Raw genomic sequence first — 26,137 nt, 5'->3', positions numbered from 1 at the left:
ACCAATTACACTTTATTTTAGTATGTCTAGTACTAATGTAGTACTACATTGGAAGAATTTTTTTTTGCAAATACAGTGGTATGAAAAAATATCTGAACCTTTTGGAATTTCTCACATTTCGACATAAAATCACCATCAAATGTGATCTGATCGTTGTAAAAATTACACAGATGAAAAAACAGTGTCTCCTTTTACTAAAACCACCCAAACATTTATATGTTTTCATACTTTAATGAGGATAGCATGGGAAAAATGACAGAAGGGGGAAAAATAAGTAAGTGAACCCTCTGCCGAAGGAGACTTAAAGAAGAATTGAAACCGATTTTTACCAAACAATTTAAGGTTTGAAGTTGCCCTTCCCACTATAAAACACACACCTGGTAAGAATTGTCTTGATAAGAAGCATTGTCTGATGTGCATCATGGCTCGGTCAAAAGAGCTGTCTGAAGACCGGCGAACAAGGATTCTTGATTTGTATAAAACTCAGAAAGGATACAAAACCATCTCTAAAAGTCTGGATGTTCATCAATCGACAGTCCGAAAAGTTGTCTGCAAATGGAGAGGGTTTGGCACTGTTGTTTATCTCCCAAGGAGTGGCCGTCCACTAAAGATGACGCCAAGAGTTCAGCGCAGAATACTCAGAGAGGTAAAAAAAAGAACCCTAGACTGTCTGATTTCTGCTTACAAAAATCACTGGCACAGTCCAATATCTCTGTGGACAAATCAACTATATGTAAAACTATGGCCGAGAATGGTGTTCATGGGAGGAAAATATAAAATAAAAATATTAAATGTGATGGTTCACCTACTTATTTTTCCCCTCTTCTGTCATTGTCTGCATACTATCCTCATTAAAATATAAATGTTTGGGTGGTTTTAGTTAAAGAACACGCTGTCTTTTCATCTGTGTGATTTTGACAAAGCTTGGATCACATTTGATGGTAATTTTTTGCAGAAATGTGAGAAATTCCAGAAGGTTCAGATACTTTTTTCATACCACTCTATTGATTGGCAGGACCATATCGATAACCCTTTAAGATACAAAGTATCACGATATATCAAAATTTTGATATTTTGTAACACCCCTTTTTATAACGCAGCATCAGGACCAACTAAGGCTTTACTTTTCCACTTGTGGATACTTTGGGAAGAAGGGGAAATTGGGGATCAAATCTGGAATCCACCGCATCCAATCTTTGACCATCCATTCACCAACCCAAATCTAAACTCCTCCATAACGGTACCACGTACCAAACCGCAGCTGGCTGATTCTTCAGCAGCAGCAACAACACCAGACTGAAATATGCACTGCTGACATGGGAGGATTTCCCAAAAGACAACCAAAAGAATTTGACCCTGCAGCCAACGCTACTAAAATTTCTGAAAAACCAGAGATTTAGTTTACTTTTCCCTTTCTGGGGGATTTTACATTGCCAACACGGCTGCCTGTATTTCATTTGAACTACAACAACACAAAGATGATGGCAGAACTTTTTACTGCTCATCTTGCATCATAAACATCAGGGGGATCTAAGCTAATATATATTGTATAGTAACCTAATATCAGTCAAACATGTTAATTGCATCATTACAAATAAAATTATAATTACAAGAATGTGAGGAATCGATATATTGCTATAAAAATGTGTCACTCTTATATCGTCCCTACCGATGTTGAGACCAACCCTAGAGGTGCACGATAATTATTGGTCCGATAATAGGAGTTGTGACGTCATCCCAATAAATCCGATAACATTATATATTCTCGGGCCTATTGATAATATTTTTGGCACGGTGTCGGATTGGGATGTGTGCGTTTGTTTCCACCCCTGTTTTGCCAGAATGCAAAGTTTTGTTAATGTTCTAGAGGCCGTATTTTTCCTTCACTGAGTTATAAAACTTACTATGGCAATTAGAAAATGTTTGCATTTTACAGTGTTATGTTTACATGTTCTTGAGAGGCCTTTTGGTTATTGATAGGCTAGCTGTTCTATAATTGCCAGGTTAAAAAAGTTGTTTCATGGACCAAGACCACAAAAGTCTCCTCTCCTGTTGCACCAAATGATTTATCTGCTGAAAAAGCACAATAACTGTTGGATTTGTTTGTTTTAGATCAGTGTTCAAGGGAACACGCCGTCGATGAAATTGACTGATTGTGATTGACTAAAATTATCGTATTGGCCCGAATATAGGATGGTGTTTTTTTGCATTGAAATAAGACTGAAAAAGTGGGGGTCGTCTTATATTCGCAGTCTAGACGTTATACCTGTTCACGACGCTAGATGGCGCCAGATATCATTGAAGCGATGTTCTGTCTTGACAGATCTCAGCTACTCTCAAGTTTAACCAGTTTGCATTATTTTATTGCAATGTTTTTCCTTATTCAGATTTGTTTCAAGACAGACTACAGCAGACATGTCCAAAGTCCGGCCCGGGGGCCAAATGCGGCCCCCAGCCTCTGTCATAAATTCAATAACGTCTGGCCCGCACACAGACTTAATGAATTGGTCAGCAGCAGCACTGCTACCAGCATATGAAGTAGCTTACACACTAAATGCTGCTCCTCATTTACCCACTAAAAGGCAGCAGCACTCTAAGCAACATTACCCTTTACTTACAATTTTCTAAAATGGCGATAATCAACAACAAAAAAAAGAGTCAACAGTCGCTGTTTTTAAAGAGTTCATTGTGAGGCAATATTACCAAACGACACACTGACATGTACGACAAGATTACAGGGAAGATACGCAGCGAGAAATTGAAGCAACTTGAAGTTAGCTCGCAAGAGCCCGAGAGTCGAAAGAGAACGCCACACAGGCTAGTTGCGAGATTGTTGAAATTAGTTACAAAAATAATAAAGCAAATGTGACACACAAAATGGCTTGCTAAAATTTGCCTAAATATATTGTTCTACGTAAAGGACGTCAGCCAAGGTCGGCCCCAGGGGTCGCGTTAACCGAATTTTTTCCGTCGTTGACCGGTTTTTTAAAACGGTGACGGAAAAAACTGAAGTCCATCCGTCATTTTGACAGGTTGCAATTCACACCCCAGACCACAGGGTGGCGAGTGAGCATATTAATTAGCTATTGTCTCTCTTGATGCATGACGTCGTTTGCCTTACTCGGAAAAATGTCAAGGCAACTGAGTGTTTGCCTGGCACGGCCAGACTGTTCTCCCTGTATTTTTCAAACACTGAGAGAAAAGTCTGGGACACAGCCTCTCGAGTTAGTACAAAATCAATCGACAAATCAAATTTGTTTATTTGCGTGACGTGTTCTTCACAATCAACGTCACTCTTGCGCGCCGAAAGTCGTCTCTACAACAACACGGATGGCGGGAGAGCCGAGAATATGTTCCAATCCGCGGTAAATTCAGTTTTAAATGAGCTAAAACACATCGACATGAGACATTGACAACAGTGTCTCGCGCTAGCCATGTTGAATAAACTCAGTTCTCCTCTTATGTTTACTTCCGCGCGCAAGTCCCACGTCCTGCCCTCGTCGCTTTGTTAACGGCACGTCTGCCCGTCGCAGATTGGTGCACTCCGCTGTCTGTTTGCCTCTTGTTAAGTTTGTTCGGACAGAATATTAATTAAAAATGAATGAAAACTAAATACTATTGAATATGTCATTATTATCATTTAAAAAATGTAAGTGACGGGTAAAAATAGATTATGACCGGATTTTTATGACACTGTCAGTCAAAATGACAGACAACGAAAAAGTCTAGTGCAACCTCTGGTCGGCCCCCTACATTTTTACCACACCAAATCTGGCCCCCTTTGCAAAAAGTTTGGAAATCCCTGGACTACAGTTACAGTTATAGACTTCACTTTGACAGTTAATGCAGTTATTGCAATTTTGTTGTTTTATCACAAAAGATTGGTTTATTTACATTTCAAAAACCAGAAGCCATTCATTTATGAATGTGATTGCACTTTAGTTTACATTATTTAAATGTTCAGATATTAAGATTTGAATGAGGCGAAATAACATTATTTTTCTCTCAAATATATTGTTATAATCATTTGTTTCAGATGTACTGTAATTATTTTCTGTATAAATATTAATTTGGTGCTCAAAAAGTCTTTTTTCAAACTTGAGTCTTGAAAAATAGGGGTCGTCTTATAATCAGGGTTGTCTTATATTTGGGCCATTACGGTATATTGATTTGAAAAAAACCTATGGGCACTTTTTTGAAGTCAGAACTGTTCTTGTCTTTGTTTCGTTCATTATAATAATGTTCATGTCATCAGGAAAATTCGGGTTTGGTCAATGTTGAATCCACCACTAGTATTTTTGACCTACAGGTGTTCAAAAACTCAGGTGAATATATATTAAAAAATTATGTATACTAGTACGTATATTATTGGTTATCGTATCGGTATTGGCTTTGAGGAGCAGGAAGTTATCGATATCTGTATCGGTTTAGAAAAAATGGCTATCGTGCACCCCTAGACCAAACCTTCACTCTTGATATAATGCATTTCTTTCTTTAAAAAACAAAAACAAAACACAATAACAGAAGCCTTCTTCAGTTTTGTAGCATTTAATCTGCATCTAAAACTCCTTTTTGAATTGATCTTTTAAGCTTCAGGGTATTGACATTCTTTGTTTGCAGTAAGTTCAAGTATTTGCTGTTGCCTTTGAGACTTATTTGGCAAATCATGCTGGCCATTATGAGCAAGCTTAAAATACAGTACACCAACTTGTGTACCTTCCTTGTCCAATTATATATTAGGGCTGCACTCCAAAAAAAGCACATGCACTACCGTATTTTCACTTTTAAATAAGTGTTTTTCATTGTATATTCACTTTTTTTTTTTTTAACAAATTACTGAATCCATTGTTGTAAGCATTGCTTAATATACAGTGGGGCAAATAAGTATTTAGTCAACCATTAATTGTGCAAGTTCTCCCACTTGAAAATATTAGAGAGGCCTGTAATTGTCAACATGGGTAAACCTCAACCATGAGAGACAGAATGTGGGAAAAAAAACAGAAAATCGCATTGTTTGTTTTTTCAAGAATTTATTTGCAAATCATGGTGGAAAATAAGTATTTGGTCTATACCAAAAGTTCATCTCAATACTCTGTTATGTAACGTTTGTTGGCAATACTGGAGGCCAAACGTTTTCTGTAACTCTTCACAAGCTTTTCACACACTGTTGCAGGTATTTTGGCCCATTCCTCCATGCAGATCTCCTATAGAGCAGTGATGTTTTGGGGCTGTCGTTGGGCAACACGGACTTTCAACTCCCTCCTCACCCCGTGGCGTCAAAATGATAACAAGAACGGGGAGCAAAAATCCCAGAACCACACAGGAGGACCTAGTGAATGATCTACAGACAGCTGGGACCACAGTAGCAAAGGCTACTATCATTTACACAATGCGCCGCCAGGGACTGAAATCCTGCACTGCCGGACGTGTCCCCCTGCTGAAGAAAGTACACGTCCAGGCCCGTCTACAGTTCGCTAGAGAGCATTTGGATGATCCAGAAGAGGACTGGGAGAATGTGTTATGGTCAGATGAAACCAAAATAGAACTTTTTGGTAGAAACACAGGTTCTCTTGTTTGGAGGAAAAAGAATACTGAATTGCACAATACCCACTGTGAAGCATGGGGGTGGAAACATCATGGTTTAGGGCTGTTTTCCTGCCAAGGGACCAGGACGACTGATCTGTGTAAAGGAAAGAATGAATGGGGCCATGTATCGAGAGATTTTGAGTGAAAATCTCCTTCCATCAGCAAGGGCATTGAAGATGAGACGTGGCTGGGTCTTTCAGCATGACAATGATCCCAAACATACAGCCAGGGCAACAAAGGAGTGGCTTCGTAAGAAGCGTTTCAAGGTCCTGGAGTGGCCTAGCCAGTCTCCAGGTCTCAACCCCATAGAAAATATGCGGAGGGAGTTGAAAGTCCGTGTTACCCAACGACAGCCCCAAAACATCACTGCTCTAGAGGAGATCTGCATGGAGGAATGGGCCAAAATACCAGCAACAGTGTGTGAAAAGCTTGGGAAGAGTTACAGAAAACGTTTGGCCTCCGTTATTGCCAACAAAGGGTACATAACAAAGTATTGAGATGAACTTTTGGTATTGACCAAATACTTATTTTCCACCATGATTTGCAAATAAATTATTTAAAAATCAAACAATGTGATTGTCTGGTTTTTTTCCACATTCTGTCTCTCATGGTTGAAGTTTAACCATGTTGGCAATTACAGGCCTCTCTAATATTTTCAAGTGGGAGAACTTGCACAATTAGGGGTTGACTAAATACTTATTTTCCCCACTGTATACAGTGGTATGAAAAAGTATCTGAACCTTTTGGAATTTCTAACACTTCTACATACTGTAAAATCGCCATCAAATGTGATCTGATCTTCATATTTTAATCATCATATTTTAATGAGGCCAGTATGCAAACAATGACAGAAGGAGGAAAAGTAAGTAAGTGCACCATCAAATTTAATATTTTGTAACACCCCCATTTGGAAGCAATAACTTCAACCAGACGCTTCCTGTAGCTGAAGATAAGTCTGGAACATCGATCAGGGCTAATCTTGGCCCATTCTTCTCGGCAAAACTGCTGTAGTTCAGTCAAATTAGATGTCTGGCATGAATCGCCGTCATTAAGTCATGCCGCAGCATCTCAATGGGGTTCAAGTCTGGACTTTGACTTGGCCACTCCAGAATGTGTATTTTTTTTCTTCTGCAACCATTCTGAAATTGATTTAACTTCTGTGTTTTGGATCATTGTCTTGTTGCAGCATTCATCCACTTTCCAACCTCAACTGTCTGACGGACAACCTCAGGTTTCCTGCAAAACTTTTGAATTCATTCTTCCATTAATGATTGCAAGTTGTCCAGGCCCTGAGGCAGCAAAACAGCCCCAAATCATGATGCTTCCTCCATCATGCATCACGGTGGGGATGAGGTGTTGATGTTGGTGAGCATGTTCTATTTTTCCTCTACAGATGACGTTGTGTGTTACGCGCAACCAATTCCGCTTTGGTTTCATCAGTCCACAAAATATTTTGCCAAAACTTATGCGGATTGTCCAAGTGCCTTTTTGCGAACATTAAACGAGCAACAATGTTTTTTTTAGACAGCAGTGGCTTCCTCCGTGGAGTCCTCCCATGAACACCATTCTTGGCCATAGTTTTAAATATAGTTGATGTGTGCACAGGGATTTCTGTAAGTCTTTATTAGACACTTCAGGGTTCTTTTTTACCCCTCTGAGTATTCTGTGCTGAACTCTTGGCGACATCTTTGGTGGAAGGCCACTCCTTGGGAGAAGCAACAGTGCCAAACCATCTCCATTTGTAGACAACTTCTCCGACTGCCGATTGATGAACATCCAGACTTTTAGAGACGGTTTTGTATTCTTCCCCAGCTTCATACAAATTATCAATGCTTGATCGCAGGTCTTCAGACAGCTCTTTTGACTGAGCAATGATACACATCCGACAATGCTTCTCATCAAGACAATTCTTACCAGGTGTGTGTTTTATAATGGGCAGGGCAGCTTTAAACCACTCATCAGTGATTGGATACACACCTGACTTAAATTGTTTGGTAAAAATTGGATTTAATTGCTCTTTATGTCTCCTTTGGAAGAGGGTTCACGTACTTATTTTTCCCCCTTCTGTCATTTTTCCCATGCTATCCTCATTCAAATATGATAACCTATAAGTGTTTGGGTGGTTTTAGTTAAAGCAGACAGTTTTTTCATCTGTGTGGTTTTGACAAAAATCAGATCACATTTGATGGTGATTTTAAGCAGAAATGTGAGAAATTCCAAAATGTTCAGATACTTTTTCATACCACTGGAGGAAAAAAAAAAAACAATTTATGCACCAATACCGCTTATAAGGACTGGGAGTTGTTATATAAAGGTTGGCGGGTAAAACTGAGCGTTGTTCTCCCAACATGTGACTCATACAGTATATGCTTGGAAGGACACGGCTTCTTTTCTCTGTGTGGTTAGTGGAAAACGATAGCTGCTGGCAAGGCGGGAGTTTTCCCCTCCAGTTAATTTTACAGTTTCAAAAGGTTCACACTTTTGGGTCTTGAGGGGAAAGTGTGGGAATACTTTGTTCATGTCATAATAGTCTTACGATAGTGCAGGTACACTTCAAAGGAAGGGTGCGACAATATATCGAAAAGGTGCGATATCGCGTATTCGGCAATCTTAATGTTCCACTAGAATAGTGTCTATGTTAGCTATTGGCTGGCATTGATGGCGCTAGGTGTCCAAATCATTTTGAATGAGAGGGTCAAAGATCGATTGGACGTCTAGCGCCATCAATGTCACTGAAACAGAGCATTCACATCTAGTCTGTCCGGTTTTCGGGGCATTTGTAAGTCACTTTATGTTTATTGTAGGGCATTTGCAAGCCACCTCCTGCTGACTTTGAGTCACTTCCTATTCATTTAGAGACATTCCCGGGTCACTTTGTGTTCAGAAATAACAGGAAACGACCCTTTTATGTCCCAAAAATGCACAGAGAAATCCCTCCCTTACAGCTGTAAGGCTCAACCCTCCCCCACCAGTTGTTGCTCAGTGTCAGTGAGTCAGCTGTGCTACACGATGGCTGGAGGAGGTGAAACTCCTGAACTTTTTCCCCCCATCCAAGAAAATGAAATCGCTGGTATGGGAATGCTTTGGCTACAAAAAAGTTCAAGCCTGTTGCGGCTTAGAAGAGGAGGGCTAACCGACATACCTCCAATATGATTTCGCATTTATACAAATTTAAAGGTTAGTAAACACTGTCATGAACATTTCCCACCAGCTACGAGAGTTAACTCCAGCATGTTTAGTGTGTCTAGCCGTGATAAGACTTGGTGTTTTTCACTCTGGCAACTAACTGTGTTGAGAAAGAGAGTGTGTGGATTATGTAAACATGATAGCTACAATAGGAGTCTTACACACGTGCTTTTTATGGAAAATATTTCAATAATTTTTTTACTGATGCTAATGTTGAGCTGCGGCTGTGGGTTTAAGCTCACTTGAAGGACTGCATTTATTATTTTTTATTTACAATATATATATATATATTTTTTTTTTTTAAATTGATTTTAACTTAAAAATAATATCCTTATGTTCCAATTTGCTAATGTTTTTTAAAAATCAAAATCCTGTTCAATGGATTTTTTTTTTTTTTATCTGAAAGTAACACATTTTAGAGCTGTAATTGCAATACCGTTATACCGAGAAATCGTGATATTTTGGCTCAAGGTTATCATACCGTCAGAATATCATACCAGCACATGCCTTGCGGTAGCATCACAAAATATCTATTTTTAGATGCTTATGGAGTGGAAATAGAAAAAAAGACTGCGACCTGAAGTCTAGATTGTTGTTTGTATCCTATGCATGCGTCCACTACCCAGCATTTTGACTGACTGCGCTTAAGGATATATTATATGTGTGTGAGTGTGTTGGGGGGGGGGGGGGGGTACCATAATTCCACTAAGCAGCTGGACTCAATTACTCCCACAAGAGAGAGCTTTGTAACAAGTGGGCTTAAGGCACTTTTCAAGCCTCTATTTCCCTGGAACTTGTACGCAGACACTCCCGAAACGACAGCCAAGCCACTCTCCAAAATCAGTTTACATCAATGTATTGTTAGCCTGAAAAAGGTTTACTCTTAAAGAGGAAGTTCAAAATTTTGACAGTAGGCTTATTCTTCAAGTTAGTGGCGGTTTAACTAGTCGTTGGAGTTGATTTTGTTTCAAATTCCGTGCAGTTTTTTGGTTATTTATTAGTTTCAGGGCTCCGGAGTAGCGAAGCTAGCACGAGTCAATGGGCCCTTCCCTAGCGTATAGTGCTAATTCCACATCAACATTTGTATTTCACACATTAGTTGTTTAATATTGATTAGCTGCAGCTGCAAATTAACGTTCCATCTCCGTTGCCATTGCCGGAGGAAAACTAAAGGAATTCGACAAGAGTTCACCAAAACCATACAAAGATAAACTCACACCCATCTAGTGGGTTGGCGGCGAATTACAGGGCAACGCGTTTCCTTGGCACAGAACTTGAACGATGTAGGGTTAATTGGTGATCAAAATAGTTGTTGATTAATTTGCTGATCGATTATTCGTCGATTAATCGGTTAATTGGTCGCACCTCTAATCAACGTATTTTACACCTCTGAAAGAGAAAACACAGTGAAAGAAAAATACCGTAATGTTCACACTATAAGGCGCACCTGACGATAATCCGCCACCCACCAAATTTGACACGAGAACGACATTTGTTCATCGACAAGCCGCACTGGACTATTAGCCGCAGCTTTACTCACTGTATTATGGGCAATTTACACCAAAAGATATTGACCGGTAACACTTTATTTGACAGCAGCATCAAACTACTGTCATAAGACCAAATGAACCACCATGAAGCTTTGAATCAATTAGTTGCAAAGCTTCATTGCTTCAAGAAGTTTCATTTGGTCATCACTGCTCCCTTGGGGGAGACAGTCAACCTCTGCTACCACCTGCTGTCAACATTGTTGTTATCCAACATGCCTCCTAGCGTGTATTGCAGCGTTACAGACGTAACAACAATCAAAATGCATGTTCTGTGCTAATTATTTCTTCAGTTAATGTTCCGGTTGTTTCATTAATTGCTAGTTATGGTATTTGGTAACAATTTATTTGACAGTGGCGCCATAAGACTGTCATAAGACCAAATGAACCACCTCATTGCTTCAAGGAGCTTCATTTGGTCATCACTGCTCCCTTTTGGGAGACAGTCAACCTCAGCTACCACCTGATGTCAACACTGTTGTTGTCCAACATGCCTCCAAGCATGCATTGCAGCGCTACAGAAGTAAATAACAATCAAAATTCATGTTTTGTGCTAATTATCTCTTCAGTTGCTGTTGCAGTTGTTTCAGTAATTGCTAGTTATGGTATTTGGTAACACTTTATTTGACAGTGGCGCCATAAGACTGTCATTAGACAGTCATAATTATGACATGACACTGTTATGAGAATGCTTAGAACAGATGTCGTTTAGTGTTATCTGGCAAATGATCTCACTTTTGAATGGATGTAAAAGATCCAAGGTGGACAAAAATGGAGTCAGTGACATCATTTGCCAGATGACACTTAATGACATAAGCATTCAGTAATGTCCATGATAGTGTCATGTCATAATTATGACGGTCTTATAACAGTCTTATGACGCCGCTGTCAAATAAAGCGTTGCCTATTAACCCAAATAAATCAACAAATCAGCCGCAGGATTCAAAATGAAAGAAAACAGTAGCGGCTTATGGTCCAAAAATTTCGGTAAGTAAAAAACGGCAGCTTTTACGAGTGAAGTGAAAGGGGTTCTGTGCAGATTTACAACCCCTAGCAAAAAGTATGGAATCACCAGTCTCAGACGAGCACTCACTCAGACATTCTACCATGTAGAACAAACTCAGATAAAAAGCTTGAAAAAAATAATGAATTAGTTCAAAAGTGCAACTCTTTAGCATTCAGAAACATTGTGGTGGTCAGTAAATGCAGATTCTTGACTCTTGACACCTTGTCCAATATCAGGTGATGATGCTGGAACTTTTGTTTGGTGCTGTTCCAGTGAGATTTACAAATATGACTGCATGAAGAAGACATTAAAATTCCCTCAATCCTTGATGATATGGTACTGCATGACAGGCAAAGGCACTGGGGAGATGGATGTGGATAATCTTGAATAAATGCACAAGTTTACATTGAAATTTTAGACAGCTTTCTTATCCCTTCAATTGAAAATACGTCATTTTACAAGATGACAATGGATCATGCCACAGAGCTAAAATTGTTAAAGCATTCCTTGGAGAAAGACTCATCCAGTCATTGTCATGGCCTGCAAATAGCCCAGATCTCAACCCTATTGAAATCCTGTGGTGAAAATTGGGGAAAAAATGGTCCACAGCTAGGTTTCGACTTGCAAGGTTGATCTGGCAACTGCAATCATGAAGAATACTCATCAAGTCCATGCCTCAGAGACTGCAAGCTGTAATACAAGCCAGAGGTGGTGCTACTAAATACTAGACATGTGTTTTGATTGTTATTTCTCTGTTTGTTTCCAATGATTCCATATTTGTTCCATCAGAATGGAGTGATTCCATATATATTTCCCTGCACTTTCTCTATAAAATTAACATTTACTGACCACCACAATGTTTTTTCATGTCTTTCAGTGTTTCAGAATGCTAAAGAGTTGCACTTTTGAACTAATTAATTATTTTTTTTCAAGCCTTTTATCGGAGTTTCTTCTATATGATAAAATGTCTGAGAGTGCTCGTCCGAGACTGGTGATTCCATACTTTTTACTAGGGGTTGTACTTCATATCCTCATTAAACATCAAGGTCATTTATACAAAACACTTGTTCGGGATATGTAAGCTTCAACAGGTAGTGTGAAAGGGTACTCTGTTGAAGCTTTAGTGCCACATGTGAAGGCGGAAATTACTGGGGAGAATGTCTTTCTAGTCTGTGTCGCTGCTGTATATGCTAGCATGAACAGTTTTTCTTGATAACTGGGACCTTTCTTCTGTTGCATATTAGACAAGACAATAAGCAATGGAGACTTACCAGACCAGCGATAGGTGTAGGCAGCCTGTTGACCCTCTTGATGATGCCAGGCCTGATCTTATTGATCAAACTGAAAGAGAGAAAACATTACACAAATCATCTGTGAGTCTGCTCTAAGTTACAGTGAATGAACAAAAAGCTTTGGTAAGCCCTGCTGTGTTTACGATGGTGTTTAATGGCGGCCACCTGGTTATGGTTTAGTCAGTGGCAGTGCTGCAACACCATATAAACAAGCTGGACCCTCCACACAGCATGATAGGAACAAAGACTGAATGAACTCTTAATTTATTAGCTTTAGAACATGTTTTACTTTTGTGCGCTATTTCAGACAATCCCATGAGGCTTCACCTAAAAATAAGTGTTGGAGAGCTATAAATTAAGTACTCAGTAGACTGGCCAAAGCCTAACAATTATTCCAGAGTTCGCTTGCTTTTGTTTGCTTTTGCTTCTCGACAGTTTGCTTAAAAACATTAAATGTGAAAATACACAAGTCATTCATTATAAACTAATAGTACTTTTAAGGGATCCTTGGACTGAAAGACTTGTAGACTCTAATAAGCCACAATTGTTCTCTTTTACTAAAATATGTTATGAGAAACACATATATTATTGCTATTGATTAAAAAATCTATAATATTTAGTACATGTTTTGACCAACAGGCGGCGCCATGTTTTACGCGTGCTGAAGGAAAAGTATCTTTTCTCATATTTACTGTTTGTTTGTATTACTCTAACACACCCAATAAAAAACAAATAGCATTTATATCATAGTTTAAAAAAAACCAAGCAGAACATATTTTATATTATGAACATTTGGACTTTAAATGATTAGAATTTGCAGCGCCAAGACAACGGGCAGATAAAGGCAGAACAGATACAGGATGCCTTCTGACCACGGAAGCCCAACGCGCTTGTCAGGCATCTGACTGAGTAGGGATGGGAATTGATAGGATTTTTACGATTCCGATTCCATTATCGATATTGCTTAACGATTCAATTCTTTATCGATTCTCTTATCGATTCTAATTTGGGGGAAAAAGAAGAACAAACATTTTGATTGGCATCGAATTTGTTTAATCAGAAGTCACAACCTTACAAACTCACAACGAGGTCAAAAGAGGCCCAAAGCCTCAATGTTAACTGTGGCAATAAGTGGCAAATACACAATAATGTGTAACATTTTACTGAAACTTTTTTCTAATAGAAATAAAAAAAAATATTGGTATATATTGGCATATAGGTTGTTGTTCTGCCTTTGGCAATATGTGTTAAACTGTATTATTTAGCATTATATTGAAATGCATGCCTTTTAGTTTTTATGGCGCTTTCATGCTCAAGTGGGGGCGCCCTTGCGCTTCCTCGCGCGAAGAAGAACGCGCTCACGTGAAGAAGAGCGCGCTTACACGCGAATAAGAAATGCCGCATCCAAGCGAGTGAGCGAGTTAGTGAGAGAGGGAAACACTGCTACGAGCCTACATTCTTTGTTTTTGTTCATGTTTGTAAAATATCTACAGAGGCAACGCCTGTATGTACAGTATCATATTTTGTGTTGTTGTTGTGTGTTTCCACTCGCGATCGGACACTTAAATCCAGTTGTGTAGTGGTTTGAACAATGTGCTAATGCTAGTGAACGCATGCTAACCGTTTATTATTAATGTATTAGCAGCTAATCATCGCTGATTTACGTTGATGCAAACCTGTTTCTTATTGGGGACAAAATTGATTTGTTTCATTTCTATTTTTAGTTTCACTCTTCAAATGATGGTTGAATAAAGTCAGCAAATTATACCAACGTCTTATGCATCGTCATTTGGGAGTTTAGCTAGCTGTATAGCCAGGACTGAGCCTTAGCCTCTCTGTAAGGACAGTGCAGTCACATTCCCTCCCGATACAGTTATCTCGACCTTGCAATGACTGCAAGTCGCTTTGTTGTAATTTTCCCTCGTGAAGTGAAGACACACTTTCGAGTGTTTGAACCTACGTGCTGTCATTGTTATGTTTACGGCTGCAATGCTCGTGCTAAACCATCGTAACCTTTCATTTTCACCCTCTTTCCTGGTGAAGTGTAGCCAAACTTTGGAGCAAGTCGTTTTTGGCGCCATGCTAGTTTGATGCGCCTGGACAACAAGACACGTCACGACGCAATACATGTCTTTACGAATCGTTAAAGGGATCGTTAAGGCTTTTTCGTTGTGATGTCGAGGCCTCGAAACACTAGGAACCGGTTCAGAAATGTAATTGGATTTCGATTCACATCCCTATGACTGAGCAAGATTGACGCTGACAAGCAGGTGATGGGCAAGACAACTAGAAGCCCACGTCTACACCACCAAATCTCGTAACCAGCGCTACTGGACAGTCTAGAACAAATGGTGGGACGTCTTGTCATGCGAAAAGGAACATCTGATACGGAGGAACCCACCACTGAGAAGTGAACACTCAGCACTCACGTGGCGCTGAGAATGGAAAAATCCTTAACTCTCTCTCTCTGACAACAGTAATGCCCGAATTCTCCTGTCCAATCCACAAAAAGACAATAATTCTAAACAACTCCCAAACACACCCTTTTTCCCGACCACAGCCTGTCTCACCAGAGGCTTTAAAAGGCTGAATGTTCAATTAATTGTTGTCATTTTTCTTGGGAATCTTTTGTTAACTTGTGACATTGTGACCCTGGATCCAATTTGCCTCCTCGCCTGGGTCTCTGTGCTGTATGATTGCTACCGACTTGGAATAAATTGTCAATTTGTGTTCCAAAGCCTTTTTCCAGCTTTTAAAACAGTCAGTACGAGGGGTTATGACTAAGGTGAATGCGCGGAGTTTGGCCTTTTGGCCGGCTTGTCGGACTTCTGCTGGCCGGGGTTGTTGGAATTGCGCAAGCCCGGTTCCAGCGATTCGGCTGGCGTGATCCCGGCAATCTGGCTAAAAGGTCAGATTCCTTCAGCGCAATGCATGCTGTGGGTGATGACGCGGTTGGGCTGGACTGGGAGAATACCTGTGCTAGCTAGCAAGCGAAGCTAGTATGACGAGTGGCATGATTTTGTCACAATCTGCTGCTGGTCAGATTGTTTTGTGACAGAGCTTTGGGATGAGTTCCCAATGTCGTACCTGCATCCAATTCCAGCTCCTCAGCTGTCTTTAAACCGATCCTAGGCGGGTTGCCGAGATATTGACTTGCTGCCATTTGACAGTTTGTATTCTTGACCCCTTCCTTGCGTGTTGCATCTTTGCCTTGGTTTTTCCGTTCGTCTGCCTCTCACTGTGGTTTTCCCTCGAGTTTTTTTCTTGTTTTGATCCCTACGTACTGTCACGGACCCTTTTTGTGTCTCCCTTTTCGCGATCGTGTATTTAATAAACTCTTGCGCAATCCCTATGTCATTGTTGTCTGCTTGCTTCCGCACTCGCCGACTGTAACAGATTTGTTGGGTTTTCATCTGAGGACTTGTTACTGATTGCAGCTATTTAGATCGAATAGATCTTAATTAAGGAAAATCATGAGTCCGACGTCACACGGAAGTATAGTGTTGTGGTCTATGCGCTCGTATGTTGCATGGGAAACGCCATATAAGTTGACATAAATTGTGTCAATGACTCACTTATTATCTTCAAACAAACGAAACAACAACATCGATTGAGGAGGGGGCAGACTGTTATGAATCAGGTACACATGAAAGTTAGTATGTGTCAACACAGATTTATTTTTGCATGGATCATTTAGACTATCAATTACTGTATTGGCCCGAATATAAGACGGTGTTTTTTTTTTGCATTGAAATAAGAGTGAAAAAGAGGGGGTCGTCTTATATTCGGGGTCTAGACATTATACCCATTCACGACGCTAGATGGCGTCAGATATCATTAGAGCGATGTTCTGTCATAACAGATCTCAGCTACTCTCCCCATTCACGACGCTAGATGGCGCCAGATGTCAATGAAGCGAGTTTGCAATTTTTTATTGCAATGTTTTTCCTTATTCAGATTTGTTTCAAGACGACAGTTATACAGTAGTTAGACTTCACTTTGATGGCTAATGCAGTTAATGCAATTTTGTTGTTTTATCACAATAGATTGGTTTATTTACAGTGCCTTGCAAAAGTATTCGGCCCTCTTGAACCTTGCAAACTTTCGCCACATTTCAGGCTTCAAACAAAGATACAAAATTTTAATTTTTTGTCAAGAATCAACAGCAAGTGGGACACAATCGTGAAGTGGAACAAAATTTATTGGATAATTTAAACTTTTTTAAAATATAAAAAACTGAAAAGTGGGACGTGCAATATTATTCGGCCCCCTTGCGTTAATACTTTGTAGCGCCACCTTTTGCTCCAATTACAGCTGCAAGTCGCTTGGGGTATGTTTCTATCAGTTTTGCACATCGAGAGACTGACATTCTTGCCCATTCTTCCTTGCAAAACAGCTCGAGCTCAGTGAGGTTGGATGGAGAGTGTTTGTGAACAGCAGTCTTCAGCTCTTTCCACAGATTCTCCATTGGATTCAGGTCTGGACTTCGACTTGGCCATTCTAACACCTGGATACGTTTATTTTTGAACCATTCCATTGTAGATTTGGCTTTATGTTTTGGATCATTGTCCTGTTGGAAGATAAATCTCCGTCCCAGTCTCAGGTCTTGTGCAGATACCAACAGGTTTTCTTCCAGAATGTTCCTGTATTTGGCTGCATCCATCTTCCCGTCAATTTTAACCATCTTCCCTGTCCCTGCTGAAGAAAAGCAGGCCCAAACCATGATGCTGCCACCACCATGTTTGACAGTGGGGATGGTGTGTTCAGGGTGATGAGCTGTGTTGCTTTTACGCCAAACATATCGTTTTGCATTGTGGCCAGAAAGTTCAATTTTGGTTTCATCTGACCAGAGCACCTTCTTCCACATGTTTGGTGTGTCTCCCAGGTGGCTTGTGGCAAACTTTAAACGAGACTTTTTATGGATATCTTTGAGAAATGGCTTTCTTCTTGCCACTCTTCCATAAAGGCCAGATTTGTGCAGTGTACGACTGATTGTTGTCCTATGGACAGACTCTCCCACCTCAGCTGTAGATCTCTGCAGTTCATCCAGAGTGCTCATGGGCCTCTTGGCTGCATCTCTGATCAGTTTTCTCCTTGTTTGAGAAGAAAGTTTGGAAGGACGGCCGGGTCTTGGTAGATTTGCAGTGGTCTGATGCTCCTTCCATTTCAATATGATGGCTTGCACAGTGCTCCTTGAGATGTTTAAAGCTTGGGAAATCTTTTTGTATCCAAATCCGGCTTTAAACTTCTCCACAACAGTATCTCGGACCTGCCTGGTGTGGTCCTTGGTTTTCATAATGCTCTCTGCACTTTAAACAGAACCCTGAGACTATCACAGAGCAGGTGCATTTATATGGAGACTTGATTACACACAGGTGGATTCTATTTATCATCATCGGTCATTTAGGACAACATTGGATCATTCAGAGATCCTCACTCAACTTCTGGAGTGAGTTTGCTGCACTGAAAGTAAAGGGGCCGAATAATATTGCACGGCCCACTTTTCAGTTTTTTATTTGTTAAAAAAGTTTAAAGTATCCAATAAATGTTGTTCCACTTCACGATTGTGTCCTACTTGTTGTTGATTCTTGACAAAAAAATTAAATTTCATATCTTTATGTTTGAAGCCTGGAATGTGGCGAAAGGTTGCAAGATTCAAGGGGGCTGAATACTTTTGCAAGGCACTGTACATTTCAAAAACCAGAAGCCATTCATTTACGAATGCGATTGCACTTTAGTTTACATATTTAAATGTTCAGATATTAAGATTTGAATGAGGCAAAATAACATGCTTTTTATCTCAAATATATTGTTATAGTCATTTGTTTCAGATGTACTGTAACTATCTTCTGTATAAAAATTAATTTGGTGTTCAAAAAGTATTTTTTCAAACTTGAAAAAGAAGGGGGCGCCTTATAATCAGGGTCGTCTTATATTCGGGCCAATACGGTAAATCAACAAATATTTATAATATTTGTGAGAAATGTAGCCCTGACCCCTGTTCACCAAATTTGTTTGTTCTTATTAATGTCCCGACCCCAGCAAAAAGTGTACATGCAGGTTATGCTCTCACATCGTCCCTACTAATGTTGAGACCAAACCTACGCCTTTGTTTTATTTAACGCACAAAATATCAGGAATAGTTGTCACCCTGGTGCAGTTGTAAAACCACAGTAATCCAACACATAGTTTAATATTGCCATCTTCTAATACTGTAAGACGTTGCTAAAAAAAAAAAAAAAAAAAAAAAAAATCCATCAAAGATTGCCATGATGTGTTTTGTTCAAATGAGAAAAAAGGAGAATGGAAGTTTAAATCACTTTCACACCCACAAAAAAAAAAAAAAAAACTCACCGTCCTTTACTGCTATTGTGTGCTGCGGTTATCAAAGGAAGGTTTCCGAACACGATTCTTTACTATTCAGCTTTGACTTTATCTGATCCAATTGTAGTTGCTTTCTATTGTGTGACAAACTTCAACTCGCATTCCTTTTGCATTCTTTATCATGCGACGCTCGGCGCTGCCATTTCCAACAACACGAAATGAGACTAATTTGTCAAGGCTAACCTTTATCTGGATGAAGGATTTTTTTTCCTTTTCTAAATTTGCATATTGACTCGTTTGTTGCATGTAGTGACATCTGGAGGTGGAAATAGAAAATACGTATACAGTGAAGCCTAAATACACAAATTAAATCCGTTCCACTACAACTACTACTACTTTTTGAACTTTAGGTATTACATTAAATATAGCAGTATTGGCTCTCTTAAAGACGTACTGAAGTCATTTTACAACATTTTAAAGTGTTTCATGAATAACATGGAAATTGACATGGAAGTATGTTATCTGTTTTTTGTTTTTTTTTAATTTGATTGATTTGGAGTTAAACTATTCTTCAGTGGTTCACATCCTGTTTACATGATAGGGATTTCTTTGTGTCAATCGGAAACTATCAGTCAGAACGAACCAAATTCACGTGTGGAGTCCCTCAAGGGTCAATTCTTGGACCACTCTTATTTAACATCTATATGCTTCCGTTAGCTCAGATAATGGAACAGTATGACATCTCCTATCACGCCTATGCAGATGACACACAACTGTACATTTCTGTGTCCCCACATGATTATAGTCCCATAGTCTCCCTGAGTAAATGCATTCATCAAATCAATGAATGGATGTGCCAGAATTTTCTCCAGTTAAATGTGGAGAAGACAGAGGTGATCATTTTTGGGCCAAAAAAGGGAAGGTCAAAGATAAGCAGCCAACTTAGCACAATGTCACTTACAGCTACAAATCAAGTCAGAAACCTTGGCGTAATTAATGACTCAGACCTAAAATTTGATAGCCATCTAAAGTCCGTCACTAAATCCGCTTATTACCACCTAAAAAATATAACCAGAATTAAGGGGCTTCTGACTCAACAAGACATGGAAAAACTTATGCATGCATTCATTTTCAGCAGATTGGACTATTGCAACGGTATATTTACAGGTCTTGATAAAAAATCAGTCCGGAAGCTGCAGCTAGTACAGAATGCTGCAGCCAGAGTCCTCACAAATACAAGGAAGCTGGACCACATTACACCGGTTTTGAAATCGCTACACTGGCTTCCAGTGAGTCAAAGGATGGACTATAAAATATTACTGCTCGTCTACAAAACACTTAATGGCCTTGGACCAAAATACATGCTTGACTTGTTAGATTCCTATGAGACATCTAGACCCCTAAGGTCGTCTGGAACCGGTCTTCTGCATGTTCCAAGAACAAGAACCAAGCAGGGTGAGGCAGCATTTAGTTATTATGCTCCTCACCTCTGGAACAAGTTACCCGAACGTCTGAAGTATGCTCAAACTGTTAGGTCTTTTAAATCAGGGATGAAAACGCTTTTGTTTAGCACTGCATATTCATAACTGTCTCTATATTTCAGTCTACCTGTTTTCTATTTGTCTTGTGCTTATCTCCATTGCTGATTTCAATTATTATTAGTAGTAGTAGTTTTTGTTTTATTTTTATTTTTGTTTTATTTTTATTTATTCATTTTATTCTGTGATTAAATGCGATCTTTTGTCTTGGTTTTTACGTTGTGTTGATTTAAATGTGATTTTTATGATCTTCATGTGATGTAAAGCACTTTGAATTGCCTTGTGTTGAATTGTGCTAAATAAATAAATTTGCCTTGCCTTGCCTTGCCTTAAATCCTTCGGCAAACAGTAGGTTCTGAAATTGGTCATGGTATGACATCACACCGTGACTTAATATGCAATCACAGTACTTGCACAAGAGTGTGGTGGTTTTTATTGGTCAATATCTTGTTCACCTGCCTAATCTTGATTGTACTCGCATTGCTGCCTCTAGTTCTCAGTTACGGTATAGTTGCACGGCGCTTATCGATTGCGCCGGAGGCATGGAAACAAAACTATCAATTTACAATGAGAAAAAAACAAACAAAAAAAAACAAACGTGTGAGGTGAGGTGCTTTTCAGCACCTTTGGTCAGATGAGACCAAGATTGAGCTTTTTGGCAACAAACACTCTAAGTGGGTCTGGCGTGCCACGAATGATGCGCATGCTGGAAAGCACCTCATACCCACTGTGAAGTATGGGGGTGGGTCAGTGATGATGTGAGGCTGTTTCGCTTCCAAAGGCCCTGGGAACCTTGTTCGGGTGCATGGCATCACGAATGCTTTGAAATACCAGGACAATTTAAATCAAAATCTGTTGCCCTCTGCCAGAAAGCTGAAGATGGGTCTTTCAGCAAGACAATGACCCTAAACATATGGCCAAATCTACAAAGAAATGGTTCACCAGGCACAAAATCAAGCTCCTCCCATGCCCATCTCAGACCCAAGACCTTGTTTTGTTGGCAAAAGGGGGTTGTACATTGTATTAACACCAGGGTTGCTAATAATTGTGACACACATTATTTGATGTCAAATAATTTTTTCTTTATGTGGGATTTTTTTCCCCCATTGAATGAATGCACTTGTATTGAAGGTGGGATTTTTCTCTTTTTTTCCATTAAGGTCCCATATTATTTGAATTGAAAAAAAAATAATAATTGGAAGCTAAAAAACACATCTTAACCAGGGGTGCCAATAATTATGGAGGACACTGTATGTTTACGTTGATCAAAAATGAATAAAACCTACTCAACGGTGGCAGTCGGTCAGCTCTTGGACATGAGTGATTGTGATTATAACAATATAAGGCTAAAATACACATTTAGGAGAACCTATTTAAAGAGTATTTGGTTTGCACCAGCTTTTATTTTGTTACTTCCGGTCACCAGTCATGTGAATTTGCATATTAAGCTAAATATTTAGTTCCAACCGTTTCTGTATGTTTACGTTGAATAAAAATGAATAAAACCTACTCAATGGTGGCAGTTGGTCGTCTCTTGGACATGAGTCATTTGTGATTATAACAATATAAAGCTAAAATACACGTTTAGGAGAAACTATTTAAAGAGTATTTTGTGTGCGCCAGCTTTTATTTTGTTACTTCCGGTCTCCAGTCATGTGAATTTGCATATTAAGCTAAATATTTAGTTCCACCGTTTCCAGATTTAACATTTAGGATGCAGGACATAAATTTAAGATTTGAATTAAATTAGGGCTGTCAAAATTATCGCGTTAATGGGCGGTAATTAATCTTTTTAATTAATCACGTTAAAATATTTGACGAAATGAACGCACATGCCCCGCTCAAACAGATTAAAATGACAGCACAGTGCAATGCCAACTCGTTACTTGTGTTTTTTGGAGTTTTGTCGCCCTCTGCTGGCGCTTGGGTTCGACTGGTTTTATGGGCTTCAGCACCCATGAGCATTGTGTAATTATTGACATCAACAACGGCTGGCTACTAGCTTATTTTTTGATTGAAATTTTTATAAATTTTATTAAAATGAAAACATTAAGATTTTAATACAAAATTTCTATAACTTGTACTAACATTTATCTTTCAAGAACTACAAGTCTTTCTATCCATGGATCGCTTTCAAGGAATGTTAATAATGTTAATTCCATCTTGTTGATTTATTGTCATAATAAACAAATACAGTACTTATGTACCGTTTGTTCAATGTATATATCCATGTGTCCTTGTGTCTTATCTTTTCATTCCAACAATAATTTACAGAAAAATATGGCACATTTTATAGATGGTTTGAAATGCGATTAATTACGATTAATTAATTTTTAAGCTGTAATTAACTCGATTAAAATTTTTAATTAATTGACAGTCCTAAATTAAATATTTAGTTCTGGATTTAAACAATTAGGGCTAAAAATCCTATTTTTAAAAAAAAAATAATAAATAAATTAAATAGCTAAATAATGTTTTAAACACGCAAAAAAAAAAAAAAAAGTGACTAAAGATTTCACACCACATTTTAAACACTGCGTGGCGCTAAATGTGAGAAAATGTTGTCGTAATTTTCAGCATGTACTGCTTTACAAACGGCGCTTCATAATGGGCCACCTACAATATTCATGAACAGCTTGGGAAAATAGCAAAACTGAAAGAATTAACAGTTGTGGTCAAAAGTTTACATACACTTGTGAAGAACATAATGTCATGGCTCTCTTGAGTTTCCAGTTATTTCTACAACTCTGATTTTTCTCTGATAGAGTGATTGGAACAGATACTTCTTTGTCACAAAAAACATTCATGAAGTTTGGTTCTTTTATGACTTTATTATGGGTTAACAGAAAAAGTGATCAAATCTGCTGGGTCAAAAATATACATACATGGATCTGAAAAAGCGAATCATTGACTTGAACAAGTCAGGAAAGTCACTTGGAGCCATTTCAAAGCAGCTGCAGGTCCCAAGAGCAACAGTGCAAACAATTGTTTGTAAGTATAAAGTGCATGGCACTGTTTTGTCACTGCCACGATCAGGAAGAAAACGCAAGCTATCACCTGCTGCTGAGAGAAAATTGGTCAGGAGGGTGAAGATTCAACCGAGAATCACCGAAAAGCAGATCTGCCAAGAATTAGAAGCTGCTGGAACAAAGGTGTCAGTGTCCACAGTCAAGCGTGTTTTGCATCTCCATGGACTGAGAGGCTGCCGTGCAAGAAGGAAGCCCTTGCTCCAAAAGCAGCACCTTAAGACTCGACTGAAGTTTGCTGCTGATCACATGGACAAAGATAAGACCTTCTGGATGAAAGTTCTGTGGTCAGACAAAACAAAAATCGAGCTGTTTGGCCACAATGCCCAGCAATATGTTTGGAGGAGAAAAGGTGAGGCCTTTAACCCCAAGTACACCATGCCTACCGTCAAGCACGGTGGTGGTAGTATTATGCTGTGGGGCTGTTTTGCTACCAATGGAACTGGTGCTTTACAGAGAGTAAATGGGATAATGAAGAAGGAGGATTACCTTCAAATTCTTCAAGATAACCTAACGTCATCAGCCCGAAGATTGGGTCTTGGGCGCAGTTGGGTGTTCCAACAGGACAATGACCCCAAACACACATCAAAAGTGGTAATGGAATGGCTAAATCAGGCTAGAATTAAGGTGTTCGAATGGCCTTCCCAAAGTCCTGACTTGAACTTGTGGACAATGCTGAAGAAACAAGTCCATGTCAGAAAGCCATCAAATTTAACTGAACTGCACCAATTCTGTCAAGAGGAGTGGTCAAAGATTCAACCAGAAGCTTGCCAGAAGCTTGTGAATGGCTACCAAAAGCGCCTAATTGAAGTGAAAATGGCCAAGGGACATGTTAGCAAATATTAGCGCTGCTGTATGTATATTTTTGACCCAGCAGATTTGATCACTTTTTTCTGTTAACCCATAATAAAGTCATAAAAGAACCAAACTTCATGAATGTTTTTTGTGACAAAGAAGTATCTGTTCCAATCACTCAATCAGAGAAAAATCAGAGTTGTAGAAATAACTGGAAACTCAAGAGAGCCATGACATTATGTTCTTCACAAGTGTATGTAAACTTTTGACCACAACTGTACTTTTAGCTGCAAGCTATTCCTAAAGTCCACAGTGCATCTTCTGTTGCGCAGCAGGAAAGCAAAGTGACAGTAAGCAAGGAATAAGAGGTGAGGCAGCGGAGGTTGGAAAGGTCCGTCTGGGAACCATCAGTCACACCTAGAGAGCACAAACCAAAAGCACCGTACTTACTCACACAGCAGAACTCCGTTTTCCAAAGCTGATCGGAAGTCTTTGCCTTTGAATGTTTTCTTGGTGACTGCCTGGGAAAAAAACAGGAGAAACAAGTTAGGAGTGTAGATGGTCCAAAAAAAAGAGGAGGTGCTGGTATGCGACCATGAGGGGGGGAAGTGGGGTGGAGAAGAAAGGTAGGATGTGGAGAACAGTAGGCGAGGAAGTCCGAGGTATTTCCTCCGGCGTTCCTACACGGGCTCTGGGGCAGAGTGGAGCAGCTTCAGGTGCTCCTCAAATTATCCTTAAACCTAGTCTAGATTCCCAAGCCACGGGGTAACAGGAACGTCTGGAATGCTGCAAGCACCTGGATTTTCTTCATAACATTGTCCATGCAGCATTATGACTCCATTAACGCATCATATTTGAACTGTATTCATGAGAGACTGATTTTATTTGCATAAAATCACCATTTTATCAGCTGATCTCATTCACGTTATCTGACAAGTTTATCCGCGTACCATGATGACTTGTCTCATTGATAAGATGGGTCAATTAATTTGACACCGACATGGAAGCGTTATGGGAACGATTTTGCCAATTTTATTATTACAAAGTATTACAAATGGAGCTCTAAAAAACTTCTCCAAAAAAATCTTTCTAGCTTCAAAATGCTATGAGTGTATCTACCAAATATGCTGAAAATACACCTGCTATGACCTTCACTTCTCAATCAAAAACTTGTCAAACTGGCAGCACGTGGGCCAGATGCGGCCCACCCAACATTGTTTTGGGCCCAACAAAGGGAATCATGTGCATCGACTTCATGTTTTTCTGTAAAATAACATTTATGTTCAGTTTCTGTAGTTCAGAAACCAGGAAATATTTACCGCCCCGCCCGGTTTTAGTTAAATGAAATGACAATTAAATTAATGAATACTGTTTTTGCCTTTGTTTTTTAATTACCCTCCCCCCCTTATTTTGTTAAAAATTGTGAAAAACACAATTTTAAAAAATCCTATAGTCAAATTAAAAATAACAAATGAAATCTTAACTGTTTCCTACTTAAAAAAAAAAAAAAAAGAAACTAATAATTTTATATGGCAGAAAACACAGACAAGGCTGAAAAAGCAGTTCTTTAAAACTAACTGCTGTATTTTAAGCCAAAACAACTGTTGTGTTTGATAGAACAATGTGTCCATATGCTGCCATAGCAGATTCATGGCGCAATAAGCCCCCGAAGTATTTTTAATTTGTCCGTTTTACCCTGGAAAACCCCGTTTACGGACGTCGCGCAACCGCTCTTCTTTCAACCCAGCCATAAAAAGAAGGTAAGTAACCGTATTTATTATTTGAAATGCCTGTCATTTTTAGCTTAGAATCATTTATTGATGTCTAATATTTAATT

The 26,137-nt window shown here is 39.2% G+C and overlaps 1 protein-coding gene across 5 annotated transcripts in view; it reads right to left on the bottom strand.

Moving 5' to 3' along the window:
• The window catches only part of LOC130926603 (LIM domain only protein 7-like), a 185,986-nt gene that overhangs the window by 139,574 nt on the left and 20,275 nt on the right, over nt 1–26,137 (bottom strand). For all 5 annotated transcript variants that reach the window (XM_057851600.1, XM_057851604.1, XM_057851601.1 and 2 more), the window contains 2 exons: nt 24,751–24,821; nt 12,597–12,666 (listed from right to left, as the gene is read on the bottom strand). In XM_057851600.1, the coding sequence (XP_057707583.1) occupies nt 12,597–12,666; nt 24,751–24,821 (141 nt within the window). The remainder of the gene's footprint in view (nt 1–12,596; nt 12,667–24,750; nt 24,822–26,137) is intronic.

The sequence above is a fragment of the Corythoichthys intestinalis genome, chromosome 12, assembly GCF_030265065.1.
Source record: "Corythoichthys intestinalis isolate RoL2023-P3 chromosome 12, ASM3026506v1, whole genome shotgun sequence".
Taxonomy (NCBI): domain Eukaryota; kingdom Metazoa; phylum Chordata; class Actinopteri; order Syngnathiformes; family Syngnathidae; genus Corythoichthys; species Corythoichthys intestinalis.
Note: the sequence above shows the minus strand (reverse complement) of the source record. Positions and strands in the feature narration are given on the sequence as shown.